At 35.3% G+C, this 27,643-nt stretch overlaps 2 protein-coding genes across 2 annotated transcripts; both read left to right on the top strand.

Moving 5' to 3' along the window:
- The first annotated feature begins 1,768 nt into the window (after positions 1-1,768).
- Positions 1,769-15,115, top strand: LOC143628386 (cullin-associated NEDD8-dissociated protein 1-like). The gene is made up of 27 exons (XM_077097999.1): positions 1,769-1,858; positions 1,972-2,141; positions 2,461-2,671; positions 5,079-5,244; positions 5,355-5,484; positions 6,814-6,928; positions 7,030-7,187; positions 7,268-7,391; positions 8,217-8,267; positions 8,335-8,417; positions 8,562-8,646; positions 8,782-8,883; positions 8,985-9,083; positions 9,603-9,713; positions 9,790-10,014; positions 10,822-10,914; positions 11,023-11,144; positions 11,243-11,405; positions 11,487-11,726; positions 11,823-12,071; positions 12,148-12,324; positions 12,673-12,819; positions 12,931-13,047; positions 13,602-13,770; positions 13,861-13,938; positions 14,030-14,168; positions 14,799-15,115. The coding sequence occupies exons 1-27, from the start codon at positions 1,823-1,825 to the stop codon at positions 14,893-14,895; spliced, it is 3,657 nt and encodes a 1,218-aa protein (XP_076954114.1). The 5' UTR covers positions 1,769-1,822; the 3' UTR covers positions 14,896-15,115.
- Positions 15,116-22,953: 7,838 nt separating this feature from the next.
- On the top strand, positions 22,954-25,551 carry LOC143628387 (uncharacterized). Its single transcript, XM_077098000.1, has 8 exons — positions 22,954-23,034; positions 23,359-23,427; positions 24,291-24,425; positions 24,511-24,584; positions 24,666-24,741; positions 24,823-25,014; positions 25,090-25,218; positions 25,313-25,551. The coding sequence occupies exons 1-8, from the start codon at positions 22,957-22,959 to the stop codon at positions 25,475-25,477; spliced, it is 918 nt and encodes a 305-aa protein (XP_076954115.1). The 5' UTR covers positions 22,954-22,956; the 3' UTR covers positions 25,478-25,551.
- The last annotated feature ends 2,092 nt before the right edge of the window (positions 25,552-27,643 follow it).

Raw genomic sequence — 27,643 nt, forward strand, 5'->3', positions numbered from 1 at the left:
AACGTTTTTAAGGTTTCAAACGAACCTTAAACATCCGTAATTTTTACATGATTACAAGAATTTTCGTTCCCTGCCGCATCTCACGATCATCCGTCTATACTATATATAATGTAACATTTATAGGAAAATTAAAACACTAGGTTTTTAAGTAATTTACAATATTCAAAGTTTTATGTACACCCTGTAAAGCATGTAGCATAGGGGCAAAGTTGTCCACTACAAAATATGTTTTACTTAAAAATTGTTAGAAAATAGTTACAAAATTGGCCCTTAAACTTTACTAACCTTTTGTAAATTTAAGAAATTGTTACAACTTTTACCCTTCATCTTTACTCATGTATTTGGCAGGTTTATATATTTTCTTATTTTTCTTCTATATCTCTAAATATATTACGTTTAAGGAAAAAATAGAGCTTACCGATGCATCGTACTTATTTTTGTCGACGCTTCCATATAAAATTTATTCAATACTGAGGTACGGTTTATAATGTACAAGTCACTAAAGCATTAACGTGCAATTCAAATATGTAAATATAAATTAATAAAACATTTAAACACATAAATATGCATTAAAGTACAATCCATGTTCTGTTTTAGTTTATAAATTATGAAATTACAAATTCAGTCCTCCATTTATACAACTCACATACGAAAACAACGCAATAAAATCAACTCAAATTAATGTTGTACGAATTTGTAATGGCTTCGCAAAAAGTATGAAGGCCAAACCTAAACCGTGGGCATAACCGTTAGCAACGGGTTTTCATCAAAAACCGAAAACGACCGGCCAAAAGTTAATGAAAAAAATCAACTGTGTAATCAAGCCATTGACCAGCTTGAACGGTTTTGCGGTTTTAAATCAAACAATGAATACTCATAAATTTGTTACATGATTACGAAGGTATGTGTTTCCCACTGCATCGCGCGGGTACCCGCCTAGTATATATATATATATGTATGTGTGTGTGTCGAAAATGCCGTAGAAGCAGTAAGTATTTGGCGCACGTGACGTCTGAATTTGATTATAGGGTTTATGTATGTAATTCTTCACTAAAACAGATATTTAATCGTGAAAAGCAGCAGCAGCAGCAGCAGCAGCAGCTCCTCCTCCTCCTCCGAAAGAAATCCACCACAGCGCCTGTTGGACTGACCTTTGATACCAACTAACTGACTGAGGTTTTACGCTATTAATAATTACTGCTGCTGCTAATAATCTAATTGAAACTAGGTTTCATGCTCAATGTTTCTTTCGATTTAACTTATCTACCGCATCAATGCCTTTACTTTACTTTTAGGGCTACGAAATTCTGCTGCTTTGTGTTTCTCTTATAAATAAATATTTCTTTCTTTCACTGCTTTGATGTTATTGCATATTGTTGCTCGTTACCTATTATTGCATTACAAGTTATATTTATTTAACATCCTAAACTTGAAGATATTGTGATTTGTGAATGATGACTGAGTCACTGCTGTTTTTAAGTGACTGCTACCAAGGTAAATAATGATATTATTTGAGTTAGGGAGCCCTGTTAGCTGATTATATAATATATACTTGTAGTATCCTTGCTTCTTTGTTTTTGTTGATTTTAGGATTATTATTGCATTCTTCTATACGGACAAGTTAGTTTTTGCTAATTACCTTCACAAGGACAATTTCTATTGCTTCACTTTGCAAATTCTTTCTTACTATATATCTCCACTTATGTTTTCTTAGCCTCTACTGTAACTTTTTCATTTCTGACTTTCTATCTTTTTTAAGTCGGTCTATCTCAGGTATCTAAAAGGTTTCTTTTAGTTTACATTCTGAAAGACTTGTGTCAACATGGCAAATTCATCCATATCTGCTATTCTGGAGAAGGTAAACTTTTTCTTTTTCTTGTTTCCTATCAATAGACTGTGAAAATAACTTAGCATTTTTTACATTGTCTGTCTTTGAAGATGTTTTTGACGGGTGCGTGTTTAAATGCGCAGATGACAGGGAAGGATAAAGATTGTAGATACATGGCAACTTTTGACTTATTAAATGAGTTAAACAAAGAGGGCTTTAAACTTGACAGTGACCTTGAGGCGAGATTGTCCAATATTGTTCTACAACAACTTGATGATGCAGCTGGTGACGTGTCTGGACTGGCTGTTAAATGGTTTGACTTGTTTCCTGCTACCGTCTTTAGTTATTATGTAATACTAGTTAGTTTAAACAAAGTACTCTTTTGTATTTGCTTGTCTGTCTGCTGTAGTGTACTTGCTTCTTGACCAACTATTCGTAGGTCCTATCTTGTGAATGTTATGCCTTCTTGTGTATAGACATGCATGTATAAATGCATTCACCCACAACTTACACATGTACACACATATCCATACATACATTCACATACAAGCACACACAAAGACACATATCCATACATACATGCATAATAGGGCTTTTCTGCTGGTGTTAACGACTTTTTAACTTGATTCTAGTCTTGCTCCACTAGTGAAGAAAGTCAATGAGGCACGGGTACTGGAGATGACTGATAAGCTATGTGATAAATTGCTTAATGGGAAGGATCAGCATCGTGACACTGCAAGCATAGCTTTGAAGACAATTTTTTCTGAAGTTCCTACCTCATCTGTTGCACAAGCAGTTCTTGTTTCTGTTTCTCCAAAGTTGATAAGAGGAATAAAAAGCCCTGTGAGTTAATTTCATTTTCAACTTATTCTTAAATCCTCACATAAAGTGGTTGGGTAATATAGCTAGTAAGACACATATGTGGGTTATCATAGTGTAATGTTACATTTTTTTTTGCCTGCATACATTTGGAACAGAGCATAGGTGCATAATGCATGACTGGATTGTCAATTTGTTGTTGAGTATACTACATTGTATGCGCCATATTTCTGGGATTTAGTTCTCCTTAAGTTGCAAATCTTTGTAATTGAGATATGTGACTCAGTAAGTAGATGAAAATAAATCTGTTGTCTGCAAATGACACATTAGGTTGAAAACTTGAAAATGGAGAATGTAGAACCTTAATTGTCTTAATAGGATAATTTTCTGTCATGACTTTTATATCACTTGTGGTTTGGTTCTGTGATAGAACCCCAAAATTTGATAGATTAAAATAAAACACGAACAAGGATAGTTGACCCGATTCGAGATGGGCTAGTCTCCGGTTAGCCGATTCGAGATGGCAATTCTCCAAATACAAGGTTTACAGACCCTAATATTTTTTAATATATAAAACATGGATGCTCCATTAACTAAAACACGAACATATAAATAGACCTAATTCTATTAATAATAATGCGGTTACTTAGACTCTTCAGCATCCTCACCCTTTTATCTCCCCAAAGGTTTTCAACACCCTTAGATCCGGCCCTAAAATCCACCCATAGAAAAGTTGGGTTCGTATCAATTCATCCTGCCCGGACAAACGACTTGTCCTCAAGTCGGAAATATGATATTCGATGTACCAAGCGATTAACCATTCAATTGTAGTTTGAACGGCTTCCTTGACTCCTCAACGGTCTTGAACTAACTGAAGGACCCAACAATGGTCTTGGATGGAACATGGCTGCAGGTTGATATTCCCATATCTAATAGTCGGAAGAGGCATAGAAGTGGTGTGATTACTATCATAACGAACCATTGCTTGTAAATTAATTCTCCTCTTGGTTGATGGCATTAGGTTGCACTGAACACCCACCTTTTGCATCTGCATCTCTTCAAGTCTAGGTTGCTCTTCACAAACAGCAAATTTTCTAACATACCCAGAATCAGCATCCAAGTGTTTCTGAACTTCCTTAGTGACCCCGACAGGTGTATCAAGGCTACTGAATGTTACTTTATGTTCAAACTCCTTTGAGCTGTTTCGTTTATCCCAATCTTCGACCTTCAATTTAACACCCAAAAACTGATCTTCAATGTTCGATTGAACATCTGAAACATGCTCAGATTGATCTTCTGTTGTCAATTGAAGATCTAAAACATGCTCAGTTTGAGCTTCATCACGCTAGGGCTGTTGTCAAGGGTTTCTTCGTTGACCAAATCTTGATTGTTGAATGGGAGGGGTGTTCCAAACATCACGGATTTGATTTCTGCAACATCACCCCTCAATTGCGAGACTATGGTGTCGAGCTTGGCGGCAATGGCTGCCAATTGAGCGGCAATTTGATCAGATGTAATACTGCTACCATTGTTACCTTCCTTCTGGTTATTCCGAGTCTGCACCATCGTGTTTCCCGGCAATGGAACCAAATGATAGAACCCCAAAATTTGATAGATTAAAATAAAACACGAACAAGGATAGTTGACCCGATTCGAGATGGGCTAGTCTCCGGTTAGCCGATTCGAGATGGCAATTCTCCAAATACAAGGTTTACAAACCCCCTAATATTTTTTAATATATAAAACATGGATGCTCCATTAACTAAAACACGAACATATAAATAGACCTAATTCTATTAATAATAATGCGGTTACTTAGACTCTTCAGCATCCTCACCCTTTTATCTCCCCAAAGGTTTTCAACACCCTTAGATCCGGCCCTAAAATCCACCCATAGAAAAGTTGGGTTCGTATCATTCTGTCAATCTGGTAATCTGGTATTGGTTTTTGTCTTCTGCTATAATATTAAAATCAGTTTCATAAAAAAATGTTTCTTTTAAGGAATAAGGCTTTCATGTATGTGCTAAGGTATATAAAGTCATATGACAAATGCATTGTGTTGGCAAATTGAGAAACTATTATAAGCACTGCTACTTTCGAGTACATCAATCTTAATCTTCTGCTATCTTTGTATGGTTCCCATGATTCCATAGTCTTGTTCTTTATTTGAACTTTTTAATTGGTATTTACTTTAGTTCAGGCTTTTTATGTTCCCTTTTTCATGTTCACCTTTGTCCACAGCTTTCTTGTTAAGCAATAATTGCTCAAGAGATAGGCAAGTTGTAATAATATATTACACTAGTGTGTATAAATGCTTGGGATAATCTCTCTTTTTTGTTATCATTGGAATGGGGCACAAAAATATATGTTGCATGGATGCTGCATTCTTTAAACTCATTTGTTTGAGAAACATATTCTTTTGTTTTCCCAGACTATGAAGACCAACATAAAATGTGAATGCCTGGATATCTTATGTGACATTCTGCATAAGTTTGGAAATCTGATGACATCAGATCATGATATGCTGTTAGGTGCACTGTTGCCTCAGTTAAATTCTAATCAAGCCAGTGTTAGAAAGAAAACTGTATCATGTATTGGTAACTATAATGATGTTTACATCCTAGTGTAGCCGTATAAGTATTTGTCTATAGGAGTGTCATAGACTCAATAGAGTATAAATGTTTAACTAAATATCTTTGCATTGCAGCTTCTCTGGCCTCAAGTTTGTCAGATGACCTGTTAGCAAAAGGCACAACTGAAGTTGTTCGCGCTTTACAGAATAAGGGAACAAAACCTGAAATGACCCGTACGAACATTCAGATGATTGGGGCTTTAAGGTTTGTGTTTCGTGTCTTACATTGTTGTTGCATAATAACCTATGCAATATTTGGGATCTTCAATTCCATCAATGCTTTTGCTTTCTGAAAGTTTGAAATTCCATGTGTCAGCAGTAGCCTGACCAAGAGTCTGCTAACTGGCCCTTAATTCATGAGTTATTTTTGTATTACTTTTGAATGATGTTATCACTAATCTAATAGTTACTTTAGGTCAGTGATAGTAGTTAGCCACATGGAGGTCTGTAATTTCTATAATTTGTTTGTGCGACTACACGGTGAAGTTAAAGTCGAGTGGTGCTGCCTTTCTGTGTTTTGGGTTTATTTGGGGCCTTTAGGGCCTAGAGGAGATACTCAAATACCTTATGTTAATTAAGAAATCAGATAAGTAGTTAATAATCACAGCTATATGATGGGAATGAGCTATTATGGAAAAGTAATATATATGTATTCTCAAGGGGGCAATGGGAAATAATACAAGGGGCTTAAGTGTAATATGGGAGGTAGTATAAGTAATAGATGATAATGCTTGTTAGGGTTAGGACTGAGTTTGTTTAGATCGTTAAGGCTCCTGCATGATGCATGGAGAGAGGGCACAGCGCTGGATTATCTTGTAACTTTTCCTTTTACGTTTTCATAATACAATCGTTCTGCCCTTGTTTTCCTTATTTTATTCTCTAAACTCAATTAATCACAATCATGAACTATCAAACCCTATCATTATATGTTGACTTCCACCAGTTGCTTGATATGTTTTAGCATTATCTTTTTTATGGCCAACACTGATTTTTTTTGTAGCAGTCGGATGACTTTTCTGGGCAGAGGTCATTGAATTTGTACTCTTTCCATATTTTTTTTTGTCTTTCCTTAGTGTCTTCTGTTCTTAGCTTCAATGACCCTCTTTGTAGAGACAAACTGATTATGTTGAAGGGAAGAGTAGGATGATAGCCTCTTTAGAAAGGATAATTACTTATTCAAATGTTATGACGGTATTTTTAGAACCAATAAAGACTGAAGGTAGAGATAGTTTATTTTTCTTTAGACAACAGTATCTCTCTGCAATTTTCTATCAAAACATCTCGGAAGCTGCAATAATTTACATTTGTATAGTTCATTAATCGTTACACTATTCGAGCCGGGGGTCTCACCGGAAGCAGCCTCTCTATCCTTATGGGGTAGAGGTAAGGCTGTCTACATCTTACCCTCCTCAGACCCTACTATAGCTTTGCTATTGGTGGGATATACTGAGTACGATGATGATGATGATGATGATGATGATGATGATGATTAATCGTTACACTATTGACTAGTTATGCAATTTTTGTATGCTAGTCGTGCTGTTGGTTATCGATTTGGTCCTCATCTTGGAGATACAGTTCTAATACTAATTCAATATTGCATGAATGCATCAGAGAATGATGAGGAACTTCGTGAGTATAGCTTGCAGGTATTTAATCTAGTTATGCTCTTCTGTTATTTTTCCCCCTTTTATTCTTTCGTGTTTGTGATCTTGAATTTGATTGGGGCCTTGTGGGTCTTGTGGTTCAGGCACTGGAAAGTTTTCTACTTAGATGCCCCAGGGACATTGTTTCTTACTGCAATGAAATATTACATCTGACTTTGGAGTATGTTAGTTATGATCCCAATTTCACTGATAACATGGAAGAGGACACTGATGATGAAGTCCATGATGAAGAGGAAGATGAGTATGTGTTTTGTTATTCTTTCGGGAGCAGCTTTCATTAACAACTTTTAGTATAATGTGTTGGGCTTACTTTATCTGCAGCGATAGTGCCAATGAGTATACAGACGACGAAGATGTTAGCTGGAAAGTTCGCAGAGCTGCTGCTAAATGTCTGTCCGCATTAATTGTTTCTCGTCCGGAGATGCTCTCAAATCTGTACGATGAGGTAATACTGCTTCCACCTTTTACAAAAAGAGTATTTAGTACTTGGTGAAAACCATCTTGCTTTGTGATTAGATGGAATAGATGGATGTTGTAGAAACCAAAGACTAATCTTTTGTCAGCATCCAATTCGAGTTAATCACTTTTATGGTTTAACAAAAGCTATGTGCAGCATGGTTTAACGATCTCAGAAATAAACTCCACAATACTTTTTTATCTTCCATCACCTTCTTTTCCTCACTGATGCTTTCAGCTATGATCTCTTCATTTGCCTATGTTTACCCTCCTGTACTCGACAATTTAATGATGGATATGATCTCACCTCATCTTTTGTAATTGGCTTTTGAATCTTGTCACCTTTTCACTATCACATTATTGATTACTAATTTTAAATTTGCTGCTTTAGGATCTATATATTATCTCCTCAACTTTTCTCAAGTGATAACTCGCAATATACCTCTTTGGTTTTATGGGAAAAACGACTGCTCTTTTTCTGTCTCGCTGTTAAAAGCTTTTAAATTTTCTTTTTATATGCTTAACATCAAATATATACATGCTTGACTTAGCAAGTAAAACATCACAAAAACCGTTAATGATCTCAATACCGAATTTGTTTGGGCCAATTGCCTGATGTGCAACCCTGACTCGTCTGTTATTTAACCATGGGATAATGGAGGGATATGCACCACACATAGGCATGTGATTTTATTTTTACAAGCAAATGAAAAAAAAAATGTTTAGTTAACAAGCAAGTGAGAAAAAAATTGTTTAGGGGCATTGGCTTGAATCTATAAATTGACTTATATTTTGAGTGGTGCATGTCATGCAGGCTTGCCCGAAGTTGGTTGACCGGTTTAAAGAGAGGGAAGAAAATGTCAAGGTACTTCTTAAACTTACTTGCCTTGTTTATCATGTAGTTATCATATTGCTGATTACGTATTCTGCAGATGGATGTTTTTAACACTTTCATCGAATTGCTACGTCAAACTGGAAATGTCACAAAGGGGCAGATTGCTGTGGACAAATTGAGGTAAGCATGATGCTTATTTATAGAATTTGATTTTTTGATTAAACCTGAAGGTTATTGTGATGATTGTTGCTAATTGGAGGTAGCAATGCCAAGATTTAAGAACTGATTTTATCATGTGATCTAAGTTCTTTCTGTGTCTTGTAGTCCCAGATGGTCATTGAAGCAAGAAGTACCAAAGGTTGTTAAATCTATTAACAGGCAACTGCGTGAAAAGTCTATTAAAACAAAGGTACTTCATTGAACGTGCAATATTTTCAAAATACCCTCTGGCCTCTACACATCCATAAGCAATTGCATCTAATTGTTTATTTTGTAAGCAGCTGATGTTTGTTTTCATTATGCTGTCATAATGTTTTATCTTCAGATTGGTGCCTTCTCTGTTCTAAAAGAGCTTGTTGTTGTCTTGCCTGACTGCCTTGCTGACCACATTGGGTCGCTAATTCCTGGAATCGAGAAAGCACTTTTTGTAAGAAAATCTTGCAATTCTAATTCCGTTTGTTTTGCATGTCAATATGAATTATGAATTTATGATGGCATTTTTTTTCTTTCCTAACATATCCTCTACAGGAAAAATCCTCAACTTCAAACCTTAAAATCGAGGCTCTTATATTTACGAGATTAGTTTTAGCTTCACATTCTCCAGCTGTTTTCCATCCATACATTAAGGTAATCCTGTAGAAATTTTATTTTAGTTTTGTGGATGTGTTTTCAATAAAGCTTTAGCTATGAATCTGATTTGTTTTTCTGTCGTACGATTAGTTTTACCATATGCTTTCTCTATTGAGTATTGACATTTTGGAGGTTAGTTCTGTTGGATTAGGGTCTTGACACATTTTTCCTTCCTCCAATGAATGGTTTGCCAAGCTTGAATATATTTAAACAATTTTTTTATGTTTTGCACCATATAGGACATTTTGGAATAGTGGGAGTCAAGTCATAGTTTTCACCGTCATTGTTTTCTGTGTTTAATTACGCGTCACTATTGACTTGGTGTGTGGTTTTGAAGGGATCCCATTGACCTTCAAAAGGATTTATTTTGCCTTGTGAGTTAAAATGACAATGTTACATATTTATTAAAGAAATTGACTTTCACTTTTGAGTCTAAATAGTTTGTGCGTCTGTAAGCTTGTAGCAGTTTATGTTGTATGCAGCGTACATGTGATGATTTTAATTTTATACCTTTAGGCTATTTCTGCTCCTGTTTTATCTGCTGTTGGTGAACGCTATTACAAAGTTACTGCAGAGGCATTAAGAGTATGCGGGGAACTTGTTCAAGTTGTATGCCCGGACATTAAGGTTTTATTCTTTTGTTATGCCGTTTCTTGTATTTCTTCATCTTCTCTTTCCTGAGATTACATTTGGAATTGTTCAGGTTTTAGATTTTGATTTCAAACCTTATGTTCGTCCAATGTATGATGCCATCATGTCACGTCTGACAAACCAAGATCAAGACCAGGAAGTCAAGGAATGTGCTATTTCTTGTATGGGGCTCGTTGTTTCAACTTTTGGTGACCACCTCACGGAGGAATTACCTGCATGTCTTCCTGTTCTTGTGGATCGAATGGGAAATGAGATAACAAGACTTACTGCTGTAAAGGTTTGTATGTGTGCCATTAATAAGGTTTCGTTTTTTAAAAAACCTAAGTTTTGCATCTTTTTATTAGCTGTCTGCTGCTCTATTTTTCTGTAAAAAGGTAAGAGTTATGTCACTAGCGTAAAGACGAAATTGTTCTTGATAATTAGCTCTACAATTTCTAATTGGCACATGATGGTCAAGCTGAAGCTTCAAGTGTCAAAACTAGCATATATTTTTTTATTATTAATCTTAGCATGCTTTATACGTTTGACTATTTTGCTCTTCACCAGATAATGTTTTCTTTTACCGCTATGAGTGGTAAAATAGTCCGAAGCATTAAATTTGGCGGTGCATCGCTAAAAGATGTGATGCACAAATTACCACCTTGATTACATAACAGGGAGTCACTATATTTCTATAAAATCAACTCAAAAGACATTTTTGTTCACTTGACATTTTTAAGCATTTGATATCTACTTTAAAGTCGGTTAGAATGTGCCATTACATAGATAAAGACGTCACTAGAGTGCTCACGTTGGAAGAATTTTATGTTTAAGTGATACTAAACAAAAGCTTTTGGTTTTATTTACTCGATTTTCTTTTAAAACAACTAAAATTAGTATAACGAAGAGATCAATAAAAGTTCAGTAGGTGGATGAAGATGAGTGTTTTTCAAATACGATGCTCTCTAATATCATGGGTCCCTTTTAAGTGTTTTAACAGTAGTATATCTCTTCATAATGGCCTGACAGGTTTGATGTGCATAAAATGCTTAGTAGGCAATCACGCATACTTATTAATTTTTCATCTTTTTGAATTAATTTTTAGGCTTTTGCGGTCATAGCTGCATCTCCACTGCACTTAGACCTTTCATGTGTACTAGAGCATGTTATTGTGGAGTTAACTGCATTCCTACGCAAGGTATAATCAGCATAAATGTTAACTATTATACTTTAAGAAGGTTGTTCTAGCTAATATAATAACTTAGGGGAAAAACTGAATCATGATTGATCTGCTTTTGCAAAATAGGCTAATCGAGCATTAAGGCAGGCGACATTGGGAACTTTAAATACACTGATTGTTGCCTATGGTGATAAAATCGGTTCTGCTGCTTATGAAGTTATCATTGTAGAACTTTCAACTTTGATCAGGTTTTCCACCTAAGACTTTTTTGAATCTTGTAATGTCATTTTTTTTTATCTCAGATTAATGTATCTACTAATTCTGTTAATGTGTGTTTGCTTACCAGTGATTCAGACCTGCATATGACGGCTCTTGCCCTTGAACTCTGCTGTACCTTAATGTCAGACAGGAGGTCTGGTCCAACTGTTGGTTTAACTGTCAGAAATAAAGTTCTTCCTCAGGCCTTGACACTTGTAAAAAGTTCATTGCTTCAAGGACAGGCCCTCTCGGTAATAAGTAACTCTTGCTATGTAACTTTTCTTTTGATGAGAGAAGGTTTTGCTTCATTTGAAATCTGCTAAATCCTGCAGGCTTTGCAAAACTTTTTTGCTACTTTGGTTTACTCTGCAAACACGAGTTTTGATGCTCTTCTGGAATCTCTTCTTTCAACTGCTAAACAATCTCCTCAAGGTGGTGGTATTGCAAAACAAGCTTTGTTTTCCATAGCACAGTGTGTTGCTGTACTCTGCCTTGCTGCAGGTGACCACAAATGCTCTTCTACAGTTAGCATGCTCACAGATATTTTGAAAGATGATGGCAGTTCTAATTCGGTACGTTTTTCACTTTTCTTATCCTCGTGTGGCAATCTGATTTTATTGAACTAGTTGTATGACAATTTCTCATTTCTAAGTTCATCTTCTTTTTAGGCCAAACAACACCTTGCTTTGCTATGTTTGGGTGAAATTGGGAGAAGAAGAGATTTGAGCTCCCATGATCACATAGAAAACATAGTTATTGAATCCTTTCAGTCTTCCTATGAAGAAATCAAATCTGCAGCCTCTTATGCACTAGGCAATATTGCTGTTGGAAATCTGTCCAAATACTTGCCATTTATTCTCAACCAGATTGATAATCAGCAGAAAAAACAATATTTGCTTCTCCATTCTTTGAAAGAAGTAAGCGCTAATATAAACTCAATAAATATTGCAATCCGGATATCACTTGACCTAACATTATTTATCTATTTTACAGGTGATAGTGAGACAGTCCGTAGATAAAGCAGAGTTTCAGGATTCTAGTGTTGAGAAGATACTTAACTTGCTATTTAACCATTGTGAAAGTGAGGAAGAGGGTGTCCGCAATGTGGTAGCAGAGTGTTTGGGAAAAATTGCTCTGATTAAGCCTTCAAAACTTGTTCCTGCCCTCAAGGTATATTATCAACTTTCTATTATGTTTTGTGGGTTCAACTGCCAAATTTGGTCACTATAAGCAAGGATCTAGTTAAAACAGTCTGTGTTGGATTAGGTTAACAAAATGATTTCAAGCAGCATTATTGCAACAATCATCTAGATCTTTGAACAAAATGAATTAAGAAGTTATGTGCATTAAAATAGGTATTGGGAAATCCTCAACCCGCTTGACAATTTGTTTTTTAGCTAGAGTAACTCGTTTGAGATAAAACACAACACACATCAACCCATTCGTAGGCTGGACAAAGTTGCCACTTGTCTGTGTGTACTTGTTAACGTTTGTGTTCAAATGCGTATATTTCTGTAGGAGCGAACAAGCAGTCCCGCTGCATTCACAAGAGCAACGGTTGTTGTTGCTGTGAAGTATTCTATTGTTGAACGACCTGAGAAGATCGATTCAGTCCTGTACCCAGAGATTTCTTCATTCCTTATGCTTATTAAGGATCAGGATCGTGTGAGTTTAACAAAGATTATGCTTTCAAGTATTGGCGTTTTGGGATATATATATTATATATTTTATCACCAGTTCCGATAGTTGATATTTGAGTTTGTTAAATTTGGGCAGCATGTTAGGCGTGCAGTTGTTTTGGCTTTAAGTATAGCTGGCCACAACAAGCCAAACCTCATCAAAGGTCTTCTTCCAGAACTATTACCCCTTCTTTATGATCAGACAGTTATTAAGGTAATTGTTACTTTAGCTTTCACGCCCTGCTTGCGGTGTGCGCATATAAAGTATATATGTGTGAACCCTCGGGTGGGCAAAAGTAAAATTGCACTAATTTTGACGTTATTTTACCAATCTCGTGAAAATAACGTTAAAGGTGGCGGAAGGTTAATCAGGCATCATGTGGTGGCGTTGATAGCCGAAAGACAAGGGCACATGCACCAATCAGCCGGTGTCCCTGATGATTGAGTGCTATGTGCCTTATGTCCAAGGCTTGATGCAAAACTACTATCGAGCCGGGGGTCTCACCGGAAGCAGCCTCTCTATCCCTATGGGATAGAGGTAAGGCTGTCTACATCTTACCCTCCTCAGACCTTACCATAGCATTGCTATTGGTGGGATATACTGAGTACGATGATGATGATGATGATGTTACTTTAGCTTTCGATATGTAATATGTAATAGAACCCCTTCTAATTATTAAACTAAAGTCAGCTTCATTTATGCTATAGACAAGTAAATAAGAGCATTATTAATGCTTTGTATGCTGACTTTAATACTTGTTTGTGCAGAAAGAACTTATTAGAACAGTTGACCTTGGTCCTTTTAAGCATACAGTTGATGATGGCCTTGAGTTAAGGAAAGCAGCATTTGAATGTGTAGATACATTGCTAGATAATTGCCTTGATCAGTTGAACCCTTCATCTTTCGTTGTACCTTACCTTAAATCTGGTCTTGATGGTAAGCTCATTGCGATCCTTAACTGTTCTGTTACATGGGCTACTTTTACTGATCGAGTATCGCTTACATATGTATATCTTTATCGCACAGATCATTATGATGTTAAGATGCCATGTCATCTTATCTTCTCAAAACTTGCAGATAAGTGTCCTTCGTCTGTCTTAGCAGGTGAGTGCTATTTTGTGTTCATATTGTGTTTACTGTTTGGGCACTCGCTTCATAGCTAGCTAAATTTTCGAGTTGGTTTGAACCGTTACAGTTTTAGATTCATTGGTGGAGCCTCTTCAAAAAACTGTTAGCTTCAAGCCGAAACAAGATGCTGTAAAGCAAGAGGTTGACCGCAATGAAGACATGATTCGGAGTGCACTTAGAGCTATTGCTTCTTTAAATCGTGTCAGGTATATATCTCTCTTCTTTTTGTTGGCTTTGTTTTGGAGTATTGGACACCTTTAACCTAAATAGTCCACCGGGTCAATGCAAAGCATTCACTTAAAAGGAACGGACTTGGGGTACAAACGAACCAAGCTGGCAACTCCAGATTGGTCATTAAAAGCTCTAATCTAGCCAAGCTTAAACGAGATCGAGCTTTAAAATAATCTGGTTTAATAAATGAGCCCAGATTTCACTTATTGAGCTTGAGCTGAGCTGGCTCATGAGCCTTAACAGGCCTATCATTTGTATGATATTTATTTAATATATTAAATAGCATATATAATGTTATATATAAAAATCTATACGTAAGTAATAAAAAATGTATGTAATTTAATTAATTAATAAATAATAAACAATCCGGGCTTGAGCTCTCATTATTAAAACGAGCTGAGGCTCAGCTCGTTTACACCCCTAGAATGGACCCTTATATAATAAAGATGCAACCTCTTAAACCCTGTTGTTCCTATTCACATAGCTAGAAGCACAATAATAATGTATCAAAAATGATTACACAAATAACCTCTTAAACATTTATGTAATTGTAACGAGTAGAAGGGTATAATAGGCATGGTACTAAACAATTGTTGTCTATGCAGTGGAGGTGATTGCAGTCATAAGTTCAAGAATTTGATGGCTGAAATAGCTAAATCACAGTATCTATGGGACAAATATTGCTCCATTCGTAACGAGTGAACATTGGGTTTCAGTTGTGGGAAACGAGAGAACATCCTGGCCTTGAATATCTGTTCTATGAAGTTGCAGAATATAGGGTAGACGTTATATTTTAGGGTCGCTTTTCATGCCTCCTTTCCAGGTTTTGTGGTTTTAAATGTTTGAAATAGAACGGTTTTGGTCGCTATTAGTTGCGAGCATAGCAGAATGATTCAAAGAAAGAAACAAGAGACCTGTTTTGTGCTACGCGATGTTGCTCGTTCTCCATTCATCAGTAAGAAATGTCGCGAGACCACCTCATGAGCTTAACTTCCTTTTTGTTCTAATATGTGGCTTTTTTTAATTAACTTAAAAACTATGTTTACTCGTCACAAACAAGAGGACTTTATAATGATTACATAAATTTTATTAAAAATATAAAAATTTTGGAATTAGTGAAATTTTAAACTATATGATGCCATTGATAGGAAAATCACCGGTAACGGATATAAAATTGAAATGATAATTAAAACGGATAGGCTATAGAGATACAGAGATCAAACCGTAACACACGCTTAGGATACAGAAATCATGACGTAAACTTGAGATTAGATTTTCAAAGATCACAACCATTCAAGTTGCCAAACTTGAACTAGCGTTGGAGAATTAATTTCTTAATTCATAAACTCTGCCTTATTCTTTCTGAAGGGTTGTTTGCATAGAGAAATTTAAAAACAACTAAGGAAATTAAAACCTAGAGTACTAAATAAAAATGCAGAGTGTACAATTAAAAATAGCGTAAGAAATAAAATTAAAGTGCTAGAACTTTTAAATGAGATGTGGAGAACGTAGGCCACCTTCTTGACGGGTAGGATCCATTGGTACGGGAGGTGTCTATTAGTCATAACTTCGTTGATGAGTCAATAGCTTAAAGGCTTAAAAGAATTTTACTTTATGGAAAACAAAAATTTTAATATCTCGTATTTCATAACTCATAATTTATAATGCGGGCAAATGTTTCCAAGTATAAAACTTTTGAAACTTTACATGAACTCATTTGTATGAACTTAGTAGCAGGCAAGGATTTTGAATCCTGTCTGGATTATTCCTCACTCTCCTCGATCAATATATATATATATATATAATAAGTATACCTTGAATCCGTTCTCATATACAGAGGAAAACCATGTTCAATAGTTAGAGTAAAAACAACTAAATAGATCATCAATTTCATCCATGTTAATTATATGATTTCCATCTCATGTGTAGCACCACATAATCTCAAAGCTTCAACATAATCAACATGCCTAAACCCATAAAATCACAACACGCCATTAAATTGAATAATGATTTTCTAGTAAATGAATTTCATATAAATGATGGCTGTTGGTTAACTTCAATTAAATTGATAATGGTTTTCTATTCATATTTTTTTTAACAAATGCTGTGCTACTCCTGTTAATTTACACCAATAAAGCTAAATTATTTTTCTTCTATTCATATTTCATTCACCTCTTCCTCTCCAGTATAACAAATCAAATCTTGCTATCTAACAAAGTTTTTGTTTTAGTTATAGGTATACAAAAGCAACATTTTTCCATTGAATCTATAACCATCATCATCATCATCGCCATCGCCATCGTACTCAGTAAATCCCACCAATAGCAAAGCTATGGTAGGGTCTGAGAAGGGTAAGATGCAGACAGCCTTACCTCTATCCTCTAGGAATAGAGAGGCCGCTTCCAGTGAGACCCTCGACTCAATAGTAGATTTGCATAAAATCTTGAACATAAGGCATATAACACTCAACCATTGGGACACCAGCTGGTTGGTGCATGTACCTTTGTCTTTCAGCCATCAATGCCGCCACATGATGCCTAATTAACATTCCGCCGTTTTTAACGTTATTTTCATGAAATTAGTAAAATAACGTCAAAATTAGTGCAATTTCACTTTTACCCATCCGAGAGCCCACAAATTTATACATTATCACGCGCACCGCAACGTAAATCAGAAGCATCAACAATTATAATTAATGGTATGAAATTGTAAGTATATAATAATAAAAAATATTAAATAAATACATACCGAAACATGATTGTAGACCGTTTGTGGGTGATTGAAGAATCCGAAACATTTCACCGAAGGATACGGATTAGGTTATCTCGGACCTAGTAAAGGATTGAAAAGAAATACTTACGTATTTGTAAAGGGTAAAGTTGGCATTCTCACAATTATTCGCAAAGAACATATATGAAACTCAAAATTTTGTTTGAATATATATAATATTTGTAAACATTATATATGAAATTAATACTTTATTATTTATCATGAAGCACATGAATAATTATACGTATATATTAAAAGGGTTGCGTTGGGGACAGCCCAAACACCCCCTAATACGCTGTGTATAGAGCTGTACACGACATATTAGGGGATTTGACACCCTAGGTTCGCATAAAGTAGTCATAGGTTGTCAAATCGTACTCTAATACGCCCCGTATAAAACTATACGAAACGTATTGATCCGTTTGGATTATTGGAGGAGCCTGGCTCCCCCTCCTACTTTCTCCTTTCTTTTATTATATATACATATGCCCCGCCCATCTTGTGAAACACACATACACACAAAACAACAAAATTTTTGATCGGATAACATATACACACAATGTCGTGGTTCAGCAATTTATTTTCAGAGTCGAACGAGGAGAAGCCGGGTTACGCCGTTAACGATCAGCCTAGCACGTCGTGGTTACAGAACTTGAACCAGGTTTCGTTTTATATTTATTTAGTATGAAGTCGCTAGTTGCTTTTTTACTAAGACAAATTACAATACTTTTTGTTAGGAGTATGTCGGCTATGATATTCAGCCTGAACAACCTTACGGTCAGCCTAGCTCGTCGGGTTTACCAAATTTGGACCAAGTTTTGTTATATATATTTATTTAGTATGAAGTTGTTAGTTATCTTTTTAACTAAGACATGCTACATTACGTTTTGTTAGGAGCAATCAGTTATTATATTCAGCCTGAACAGTTTTACGGTAACCCTAGCTCGCCAGGCCTACCAAATTTGAACCAGGTTTCCCGTACTATTACCGTTATTGTTAATTTTTTTTAGGGAAAATCTCATAGAATAGTAACCAACTTTCAAAAGTGTACCAATTAGGTCACTGATGCATATTTTCCCCAAATCGAGTCACTAAATCTTCAAATCAAGTCTCACCGATTTTTGTGTGCATTAAGAAAGAAATGGATGATAGGATGTGGGTGTTGGAATTTGCAATATATGTAGTTAAATTTAAAAATTTTTAAAAAACGTTAATTATATTAAAATTTAAAAATAAAAAATAAAATTTAAAAACATAATAAGACAAAATTTGATGAGTTTTTTCTAAAAAAAGAAAAAACCCACCAGGACGCCGCGTATGACGCATTGAGGGGTTTTCTAGAAAAACCCGGGGTTTTCTAGAAAAACCCCTCGGTGTCTCCAGAAAACCCGTATTAAAAACCAACCTTAGTTACGGTTCATGTTAAAGTGACTTGCAAACAAAGTCGTAATCCTTGAACAACACGTTAGAAGAAGTGGTGAAGGTCGGAATAAAAGACCATCGTTTGGTTATTATTGTAAATCGCGACTTCATATTAAAGTTATTCCATTATGTGTTCTAATGAGTAAATTTACATACAATGTATTGTCATGCTCAATCAACACCTTTGTTAATAGTTTAAAAAAAATAATTTTTTTCTTTTGCTAAATGTTTTTTTTTTCTAGTTGCTAAGTGGAAAAATTGAACACCTATGTTAATTCGATACGTTTGATAAGTTATCATGTCTAATAGATTATTTTTAAGTTTGGTTTGCTTGATGCTTCGTGGGTGTAAGTCTATGTTTTTTATTCGTAAAAAACAGTTGTCGTGATTTTATTTTATATTCACGTTTTGAAATTCGAGTATGCGGTGAAATTCCCCACGCCTAGAATTTGCCACAACATGTGAAAGTAAAGTTACTAGTAAATAGAAAAAAGAAAGTTAATAGTTATACTATTAACCATAAATTTAAGGAAAATTGGATTTTAATAATCCCAACTTTTTGTTATTGGCCAATAATAATCCTAACTTTGTCTATTCCCACCGGTGGTTCTAAATTTAAAAAAGTTGGCCCTCAATGGTCCCCTGTTAAAAAAACCTAACGGCGTTAAGTTTTTTTCCGAATTTCAAACTGATTTTTTAGGGCTTTTTATTGGAAGAATGATACGAGTCGATTGATGTAAAACATAGCTCGAAACGATACTCCAAACAGCTTAATTTTTGTTAATTTTAAATTCAAACATCCGATTTGAAGCACTAATCAAGTCATTTGAAGCATCATTTCGAGCTAAGTTTTACGTTAATCGACTCGTATCCTCTCCTTCGGATCAAAAGCCCGAATAAATCAGTTTGAAATTCGGAAAAAACTTAACGCTGTTAGGTTTTTTTTAACGGGGGACCATTGAGAGCCAACTTTTTTAAATTTGGGACCACTGGTGGGAATAGACAAAGTTGGGATTATTATTGACCAATAACAGAAAGTTAGGATTATTAAAATCCAATTTTCCTAAATTTAATATTCTCTAAACAACATAATATTAGACCGGGTATAGTGACTTGGTCCACCTAGCCGTTACCAACGGCTATTTTATAAAAACTAAAACAAATCAATTATTTTTCCTATATAATCACCCAAGTATTTTATCAATTTCCTTACACTTTAAACACTCTTTACAAATTATACAAAATTCTACAACAATCATCACAATTTTATATGCTTTCTATTCAAAACGCAAAAACTAGATTCTCCCTCTTCCTCCGACATAATCAACCGATATTTGCAGAATAACAAGCACACAGCCGATGACTAGGCGGTTACGATTGCAATTACACTCGTGACAAAGTATATGCAATCTATTTATTCTCCTCCTCCCCCGGTTTTGAGAAGAGAATATAGTGCGTTTTTATACGTCGCCGAGATACAAGAACTTAAAGATTTTTATACATCACTTTCAGATGTCTAAACGCTTATTTTTCCGCATTGCCAAAGATTTGGAGCGCGAGTATGATTACTTTAAGCAAAAACGAGATGCACGAGGGCTGTTAGGATTCACCGGTATCCAGAAGTGTACGTCAGCTGATGTGCTAAAATTAATTTAATAATTATTAACTAATTTAACTTAAATAAAACACTAAGTAATACTCTAAATCTCTAAAACTCGACTAAACTACTAACCGGCAAGTGAACCGATCGACTCTAGTATAGCTAAGTAAGTCTGGATATCGAACCCACGAGACTCTTTTAATTAAGTTAACTAGTTAATTAAACTCAACTAACAGACACGACTATTTATTTATATTATTTTTGGGGTTTTTTTTATTAAAATACTAAAATTAAACTATTTATTTAAAACTAATTAAGAAAAGACAAGTAAATTACACAAAAGATAATTAAGTTGATTTAAATCAGATGATGATGAAAAACTACCTAGCCTAGAATCCCTTAGGTAGCAGTTATCAATTAATCGGTAAATATTTGTTATGGAACTGGAATCATAAAATAAACGCTTAAAAAAAACCCCAGCAGGACCTCTGACCCTTCTTAAGAAGACACCTATGGGTTTCTAATAAGTTTTAAAGCATGCCAGTCTCAAATATTAGACTTCCTTACGGTCACCTAATTAATTATGAATGAGTACCTTTATGTGAAATCCTACATTGCAGCGCGAAAATCAAAGGCAATTTAATTTATTCATGACTCGATAGATAAAGTTGACCAATCAAACCTAGACGGACTCCTTACGAAAAACTAAATCTAACAATCTTAATCAACAAAGATCTATCAATAATCTATCACCTTACAGCTATTTAGATTAGCGTCACAGTTAGGTTTATTTGATTAATTATTGTTATCATTATTATTCCTATGATACTATTGCAATTCAATCATAAACTAGTAAAAAACACACACCAAGACAACTGTGGAATAATAAAAAATTCATCAAACAATCCTAAGTACACAAATGCATCAATTAGATATAATCAAACTCTTTACTGATTCATAAAACCATAATGCAAAATAAATCCAAATCAAACTCAAACGTTTAACGAAGGTTCATCATAAGCCTAGGCAGTTTTTAACGTTTAGCCTAACATCATAAAGTCAAACAAAGGAAACATAAAAGAAATCATGGCGAAAAGTAATGGAAACGAAAGACAATATGTAATAAAACCCATAGTCTTCGTCCTTGATCGAATAGCACGTCACCGGCTGATTCCTTGCCTTCAAACCAGCCAAAAGATGTAATCCTAATTTCCAAGAAACTCCAAATTCGGTTGTGGTTCGTCAGGTATGTTCAGGTTTAAGGTTAAGGGTGTTTATATAGTGTTCTGGGCTGACAATTCTTGAAGATTATGGAATAGTGGCTCCTCGCACGGCCAGGTCTAGCCGCCCTGGTCGCTTGGCGCGGTGTACAGGGGGGGGGAATGGCTGGTTCGACCGGCTATTTCTCCTGGTTCTTTTCCGGTTCATTCCTGATCTTCCGATTCTTCATTTTAGCTCATTTTAACTCGTTTTTCACCCTTTTCAACCATGATCAATCCTCCGGAACCTAAATCACACAAATATGTTAGTAGTATACATAAACGAACAAAAACTAATAAAATATTATACAAAATATACAAGGGAGAATACACACACACACACACACATATATCATCAGCGTTACGCGTGCTCGCCTATGAAAACACGACCGACATTAACGATAAGTGCTTAAAATTAGGGAAAAACGACCCGAGAAACCTTGGAGTATTTTTATCATGGTATTTATTAAATTTAAAAAAAATTATTTAACTTACGTTTATTTTATTTTTTTTATTTAATTATTTTCATATAGGTGTAATACAACTATATGGTGCACGTTATCTTAAAAGACCCATTTGGCACGACATACAACAAATTTACTCGATGCATGAAAGAGAACATGGTTTACCCTGCATGATCGAGAGTATAGATTGTATGCACTAGGAAATGATCTAATTGTCCAATTGCATGGCGAAGTCAATACACACGTGGTGACCAAAAAGTACCACCGATGAGTCTTCAAGTGATTACTTCATACGACCTTTGGGTTTGGCAGCCCCGGGACCAACAACAACGTAAACGTTTTGGAGGCGTTGCATCGTTTTGGGCTAGCGATAACTATTAGCCACACAGATACTATTTGAGAGCCAATGGATGAAAGAGTATTTTAAAGTATGTTGTGGCGAAAGAACATGGTTTGTACCCACTATCCACCCGTGTGAAGGAAGGGGGTTGATATTTCGTGTAGGGTCTCTATATATATGTATATGTATGTAGGGTTAGGTTCAAATAAGAAGTTTGATTTTCCTAAGAATGCTAGAAAGGAGGGTATTTTAGTCTAATACTTTAATATCAAAACCCACTTACTTTAATCTCAAAACCCACTTAAATTAATTTCAAAAACCCACTTACATAAAACCCAATTACATCTTCACTCATCTCTTACAACCACCACCACTCCACCGCCCACGGCCACCACAACCGTCACCCACCGCCACCACCTCGCCTGAAAAGTCCCAAAAAACACAATGGAAAAATACACTATGAGTAAAACACAATGATAAAAACACAATTGTATGACACGATGTAAATAACATAATGGAAAAAACACAATGAAAAATACTATTGTATAACAATTTTGTAAAACACAATTCGTAAAACACAATTCGTAAAAAACCCACAATTTTTTTTTTAATTTTTATATTACAATATGGTACTCATATAAAAGATAAGAAGACACTCGTTATTATGGTGAATTTGTTTTTCAATAAATACAAAAAAAGACAGATGAAAAGAAAAAATCAACCAAACCCATATGTTATTATCTTTTACCACCCTTTCTTTCCTCTAAACTAATCTCAAAATCAACCAAAAACCCATATGTATGTATGTATCGAATGGATGAAAGTAAATAAAATCTCAATCGCAATTAGGGTTCCTTGTTTCTCCGATCTATATTCTGAAGAATAAATTAACATCGAATACAAATAGAAATGGAGGGAGGTGGCGAGGAACTGAGTGTTGAAGAGCTGTCTTCCAATCTACACACTTACAACCAACAGCTTTTAGAGGTACCCCCTCCAATTTCATCTGTCTTTGAGAAATTAGGGTTTCATTATACTTGCTAACATTTATTCTACCTTAGGGTTTCCTATTCTTCAGTCTCTTATCATTTACTACTGAGTCTTAGGTCTTGGAATTAGGGTTTGCTCAATTTTAATTATTATCATTAACTGAATCTTAGCTTTTGGAACTTAGTTAGCCTTTCTTTATACTTTATACAACCTCTTTCTTGCGACATAGTATTATAATTTTGTTAAAAGTTTATACTTTATGCTAGTTTGATTGAATGTTGGCTACTCTGAACTCAATTGACTTCTAAAACAACTTTTCAGGTGAGGAAGCTGTTGAACAAGGATCCTAGCAATTTTGAGTATGCCGAGGTCGAGAAAGAGCTTCTTGAGGTAATTCACTCTTTTTCATTACACCCTTTCTCTCATTTAAACTTTATTTTTTTTGCCTCGTGCCTGTTTGTTGACCTACCTTAAGTACTCTGACCCCCCATTTTCTCCATAAACACAGACGCACATGGATATGTGTATGTGTGTGTATTATATATGTTTGTATTGCTCAAACGAGTGACAACACTGCTAATCACTGACAAGATCCTTGATTTTTCTCGCCTTAGAAGGTGAGAATTAGATTCCTGTTAAAATTATAATTTTATCAACACCTGGTTAAAGTTTACATGACAAAACCTACAAATATTTGGATTTGTAAACTCTAAAACCTTAGTTGTTAATAGCATTCATAGCGAGCACCATTGCGAATAGCATAGCAAAGCGATGATCCAGAACTATCTGATGTATAGCCCTCAATAGCGACAATCAGGATTTTTTTTCTTTTGGGATTTTAATCGACCAAACAGCACCAATATCCATCAATTGCATCGTAAAAATTTTAATTCGTGAATGAAAACCCTAAGTTTTTTCAGAAAATTTTCTAATAAGTTATTGCTAAACATCAAATAGCGCCCGCTATGCCATTGCTATTCCTACATAGCGTATAGGTAGTTTGTCTCGCTTTTGACCGCTACTAGCTATTAACAACTCTGTCTAACACTTCATCAAAGATGTCGATCACTTGTGTCTTGATTTCTGTGCAGGTCTGCTATATGTCCTGATGGCCGATCTACATCTGTCTCTCCTGATTCAGATGTTCACTTGACATGATTATGAGTTTGAAACTAGTCAACAACACCATTTTTATCTTTGTGATGCACAAAATGTTCAATGCATTTAATGTTTTGACTTTGATCTTGTTTTAGGTGATTGCTTTGACTGAAGAACTTCTAGAAACTGCACAGGATGAAGCTGGGAATTCTGGAGTTGGTATTGGTACAAGTGCTGCTCACATGCCACCTAATTTTCAGCATTCTGGAGGTACCTCACAGAATAATATGGTAAGTTTCTTCCTACATATTAGATATAACGAGCAATGTTGCATGTTATGCATCTAATCTCATTTTCTTTTATTTTTTCAATCAGCAATCAATAAATGGCGGTCACAAGCTTCCTGTTGGTGCTAAAGTTCAAGCCGTTTATAGTGAAGATGGCGAGTGGTATGTTTTTAATTTTTTCTTATTTGTAGCGTTACGTTTTTTTCTTATATGTATCTATGTTTGATATAATTAAATATGCAGGTATGATGCAACAATAGAGGCTCTTACACCAAATGGATATTTGGTCGCATACAACGGATGGGGAAATAAGGAAGAGGTACGGTTCTTAATAAATCAACTATTGGCTCTTTGTATATAGCTTTACTGATATTCTGTAAAATGGGACAATGATGTGCAGGTTGATCCTGATAATATTAGGGCTTTAGATGATGCGACAGTTGACCCGCTGCTGGAAGCTGAGAAGGAAGCAGAAGCCACAAAACAAGCTCTGAAACGCAAGATTGCGTTAGCTGCTTCTACTGATGTGGACTTCCAGTCTAAAAGCTTGCCAGCTAAGCTTCGTATTGAACCAGAGGACTCGGAGGATGTGGTAAGCATATGTAGCTTGTATTTAATAATAAATTACAACTCAAAATTTATTTGGTTTTTAATTAATTAATTGCAGAAAGCTGCTAAGCGTAAGAAGATACACCAATTCAAGTCGAAGATGCGAAAGGAGCAAATAGAGGTTGCACAGAATAAGAAGCAAAATGCGTGGCAACAATTTCAAACCACCAAAGGTCGCGCCAAGAAGGTGTGTATATCATCTTTCTATTCATTTCTGGAGGCTTGTGAGCTTATTATTATATTCAGTAATTTATATTAATCTTATTCTTGGCTTGTTTCAGATTGGGTTCTTTTCAGGTCGGAAGCGGGAAAGCATATTCAAGTCTCCAGAGGACCCGTTTGGGAAGGTGGGTGTGACGAGGAGTGGGAAAGGTCTTACTGATTTTCAAAAAAGGGAAAAGCATCTTCATCTTAAGGGAGCTAATGCTGAACACACTGATGATTAACATGCTAAGTAACATCTGATGCACTATTTTCTTTAGTCTTGTGTTGGTTTACTTACTTGCAGAACAAGGAACATACAACTCTTTGGATTGTGAGTTTGACTTGGAAGTCGCTCGATGCATTTGTACTTTATTAATATCTTATGTTGTGCCTACATATCAAAGTCCTGCCAGTGTCTGGTGAAACTGGTGCTGTGTTGCCTGGTGAATTGGTTTTTTGTCCAAATAATCTGTGTTGTCTTTTAATCTTCTAAAATGTGCATCAACGTTCCAAGTCTAAAATGGCATCCTGATGAATGCAAATTGTAGGGATTAACCAATACACAAAGCTTCCCCTTGATCACCTGTGACATTATCATTAACATACACAGAAAGCCATTCTAGTACACATGAATTTACCTTGGCCCTGTGTGAGCCACTTCTTTTCTACAGCAGATAGTCAGTCACCCTTGGCCCTACACTACACAACAAACAGCGCTTTGCAGAATTCACAATGGAATTGGAATCTGAATTTATTTCATAATGCACTTCTTTGTAAAAATTTGTCGAAATTGGAATCTTGATTTCGTTCTTTTTAACAGCGTTAGGAACTACCTCCCGGACCTGAGTGAGCCTTCCAGAAACGTGATGTCAACCACCCATATAGATTTTGACACTCCTGTTTTGACGCTCCCTAGAACACTATCAAGGAGGAAAACCCCCTTAAGTCAGATTTCGAACATGAGACCTTAAGGATCCCAAGCCTTAACCATCATCACCCTCATGCAATTGAACCAAAAGGTCAGTGGATCTTAATTTCGTTCTTAATATGTCTAGTTGGAAAATAAGTTGGAACTAATTCTCCCAAACTCAATCATGTAAAAGAATTCAATAATCCTTCCAGAATGTGAAGGAATTCAACTGAAATAATTAGAATCTCTAACCATGGCCACTAACCGTGTATTGCCAACTTATGTCTCCCGACTCCCGTCATATGATCACAGCCTTTTGGTTGTCAACTCCGCAGTCCCATTTCATCAAATATTCAAGGTTTTACGTTCTTGAGCCCATAGTTCTAATATTTTAGTTATTTAAGATCATGTTAATGAGATTTGGAAGGATGATAGATGTTACAGAAACAACTAGCACTATAATGATTTATGTTACAGAAATGGGCCACTATAATTAATGATGATACAAACAATACTTCTTAAATATTTTGTATTCTTACTATATGAAATTATGAATAGTGAATAGTTAGTGCTTAGTGGAGTCAAATACCAAGGGTGGGTTGGTTATGTGAAGCCTACAGAGAAACATGAGCAGTTTTATGTAAATTGTTGGTTTACACCAGCAACCTTTTATCTTTAGATATCTGTAATAAAGTATCAGGTGATATAATAAGAACCATTTCTAAGCTAAGGGCTTTGGGTTCACAAACTGTTCCTTTTCTTAGGAGGCTCTTTTTTTTCCAATCGCCAACAGTTTTGAGTGAGGTTATAACAACGAAACTCAGAAAAGGGACAAAAATTTATTTAGTTTAAACCACCAACAGTTTAATCGAGCCCCCGACTAAAGTAATACAGACTTCCAACAGTTATTAAGTTGTTAATGACTATTGCAATAATCTTGATGATAACTTCTCAAACCATACAGCAATCAAAGTATCTTACACAACCCAAAGAGAAGCCAGTTGCAAATGCATGAATCCTTCTAATAAAGATGAATTTATTCAAGGGGAAAACATACAAAATGAAAATAATACAGGAAACAATCTGCATATCCTTCCTTCTTCTTCACAGCACCTGATACCAAAAACGAAATCTCAGCAATCAAATACTTATGTTCTTAAATCCTTAAGAAACAAGAATACAAACTTCTGACCAAAACGCATAAAACCAAAGACTGTTATTATTAAAGATTTAAGTAAAATTCTATGAACAAGACTAGACAACCTATGTTTGTTATACAGAACTAGAGATGTTAATTTCCATGATAGAACTTCTCTGCCAATCCACTAATATAATCACTTTTTAACATCTTATGATTACTTTTGTAACGGTAAAGAGAAGCTTGATCTACATATTAATAAAAAGCCTTTGAGCAAAACCTTGTGACTTAAGGTTTCAACTTTCATGTTTATCAAAATTATCTTGGATAGGACGACAAAACATGCCCATATAAGCATTC

Source organism: Bidens hawaiensis, unplaced genomic scaffold, assembly GCF_021521415.1.
Source record: "Bidens hawaiensis isolate Kalapana, Puna unplaced genomic scaffold, B.hawaiensis_p1.1 tig00004931_1, whole genome shotgun sequence".
NCBI classification, from domain to species: Eukaryota; Viridiplantae; Streptophyta; class Magnoliopsida; order Asterales; family Asteraceae; genus Bidens; species Bidens hawaiensis.

Excerpts from the sequence above, each read along its gene's own strand:
- LOC143628386 (XM_077097999.1), top strand. The coding sequence starts at position 1,823 with ATGGCAAATTCATCCATATCTGCTATTCTGGAGAAG. Across the intron at positions 11,727-11,822 it reads ATGATGGCAGTTCTAATTCG|GCCAAACAACACCTTGCTTT; the intron begins GTACGTTTTTCA and ends TCTTCTTTTTAG. Across the intron at positions 12,820-12,930 it reads TTATTAAGGATCAGGATCGT|CATGTTAGGCGTGCAGTTGT; the intron begins GTGAGTTTAACA and ends AAATTTGGGCAG.
- LOC143628387 (XM_077098000.1), top strand. The coding sequence starts at position 22,957 with ATGGAGGGAGGTGGCGAGGAACTGAGTGTTGAAGAGCTGTCTTCCAAT. Across the intron at positions 24,426-24,510 it reads GTACCTCACAGAATAATATG|CAATCAATAAATGGCGGTCA; the intron begins GTAAGTTTCTTC and ends TTTTTCAATCAG. Across the intron at positions 25,219-25,312 it reads CCAAAGGTCGCGCCAAGAAG|ATTGGGTTCTTTTCAGGTCG; the intron begins GTGTGTATATCA and ends GGCTTGTTTCAG.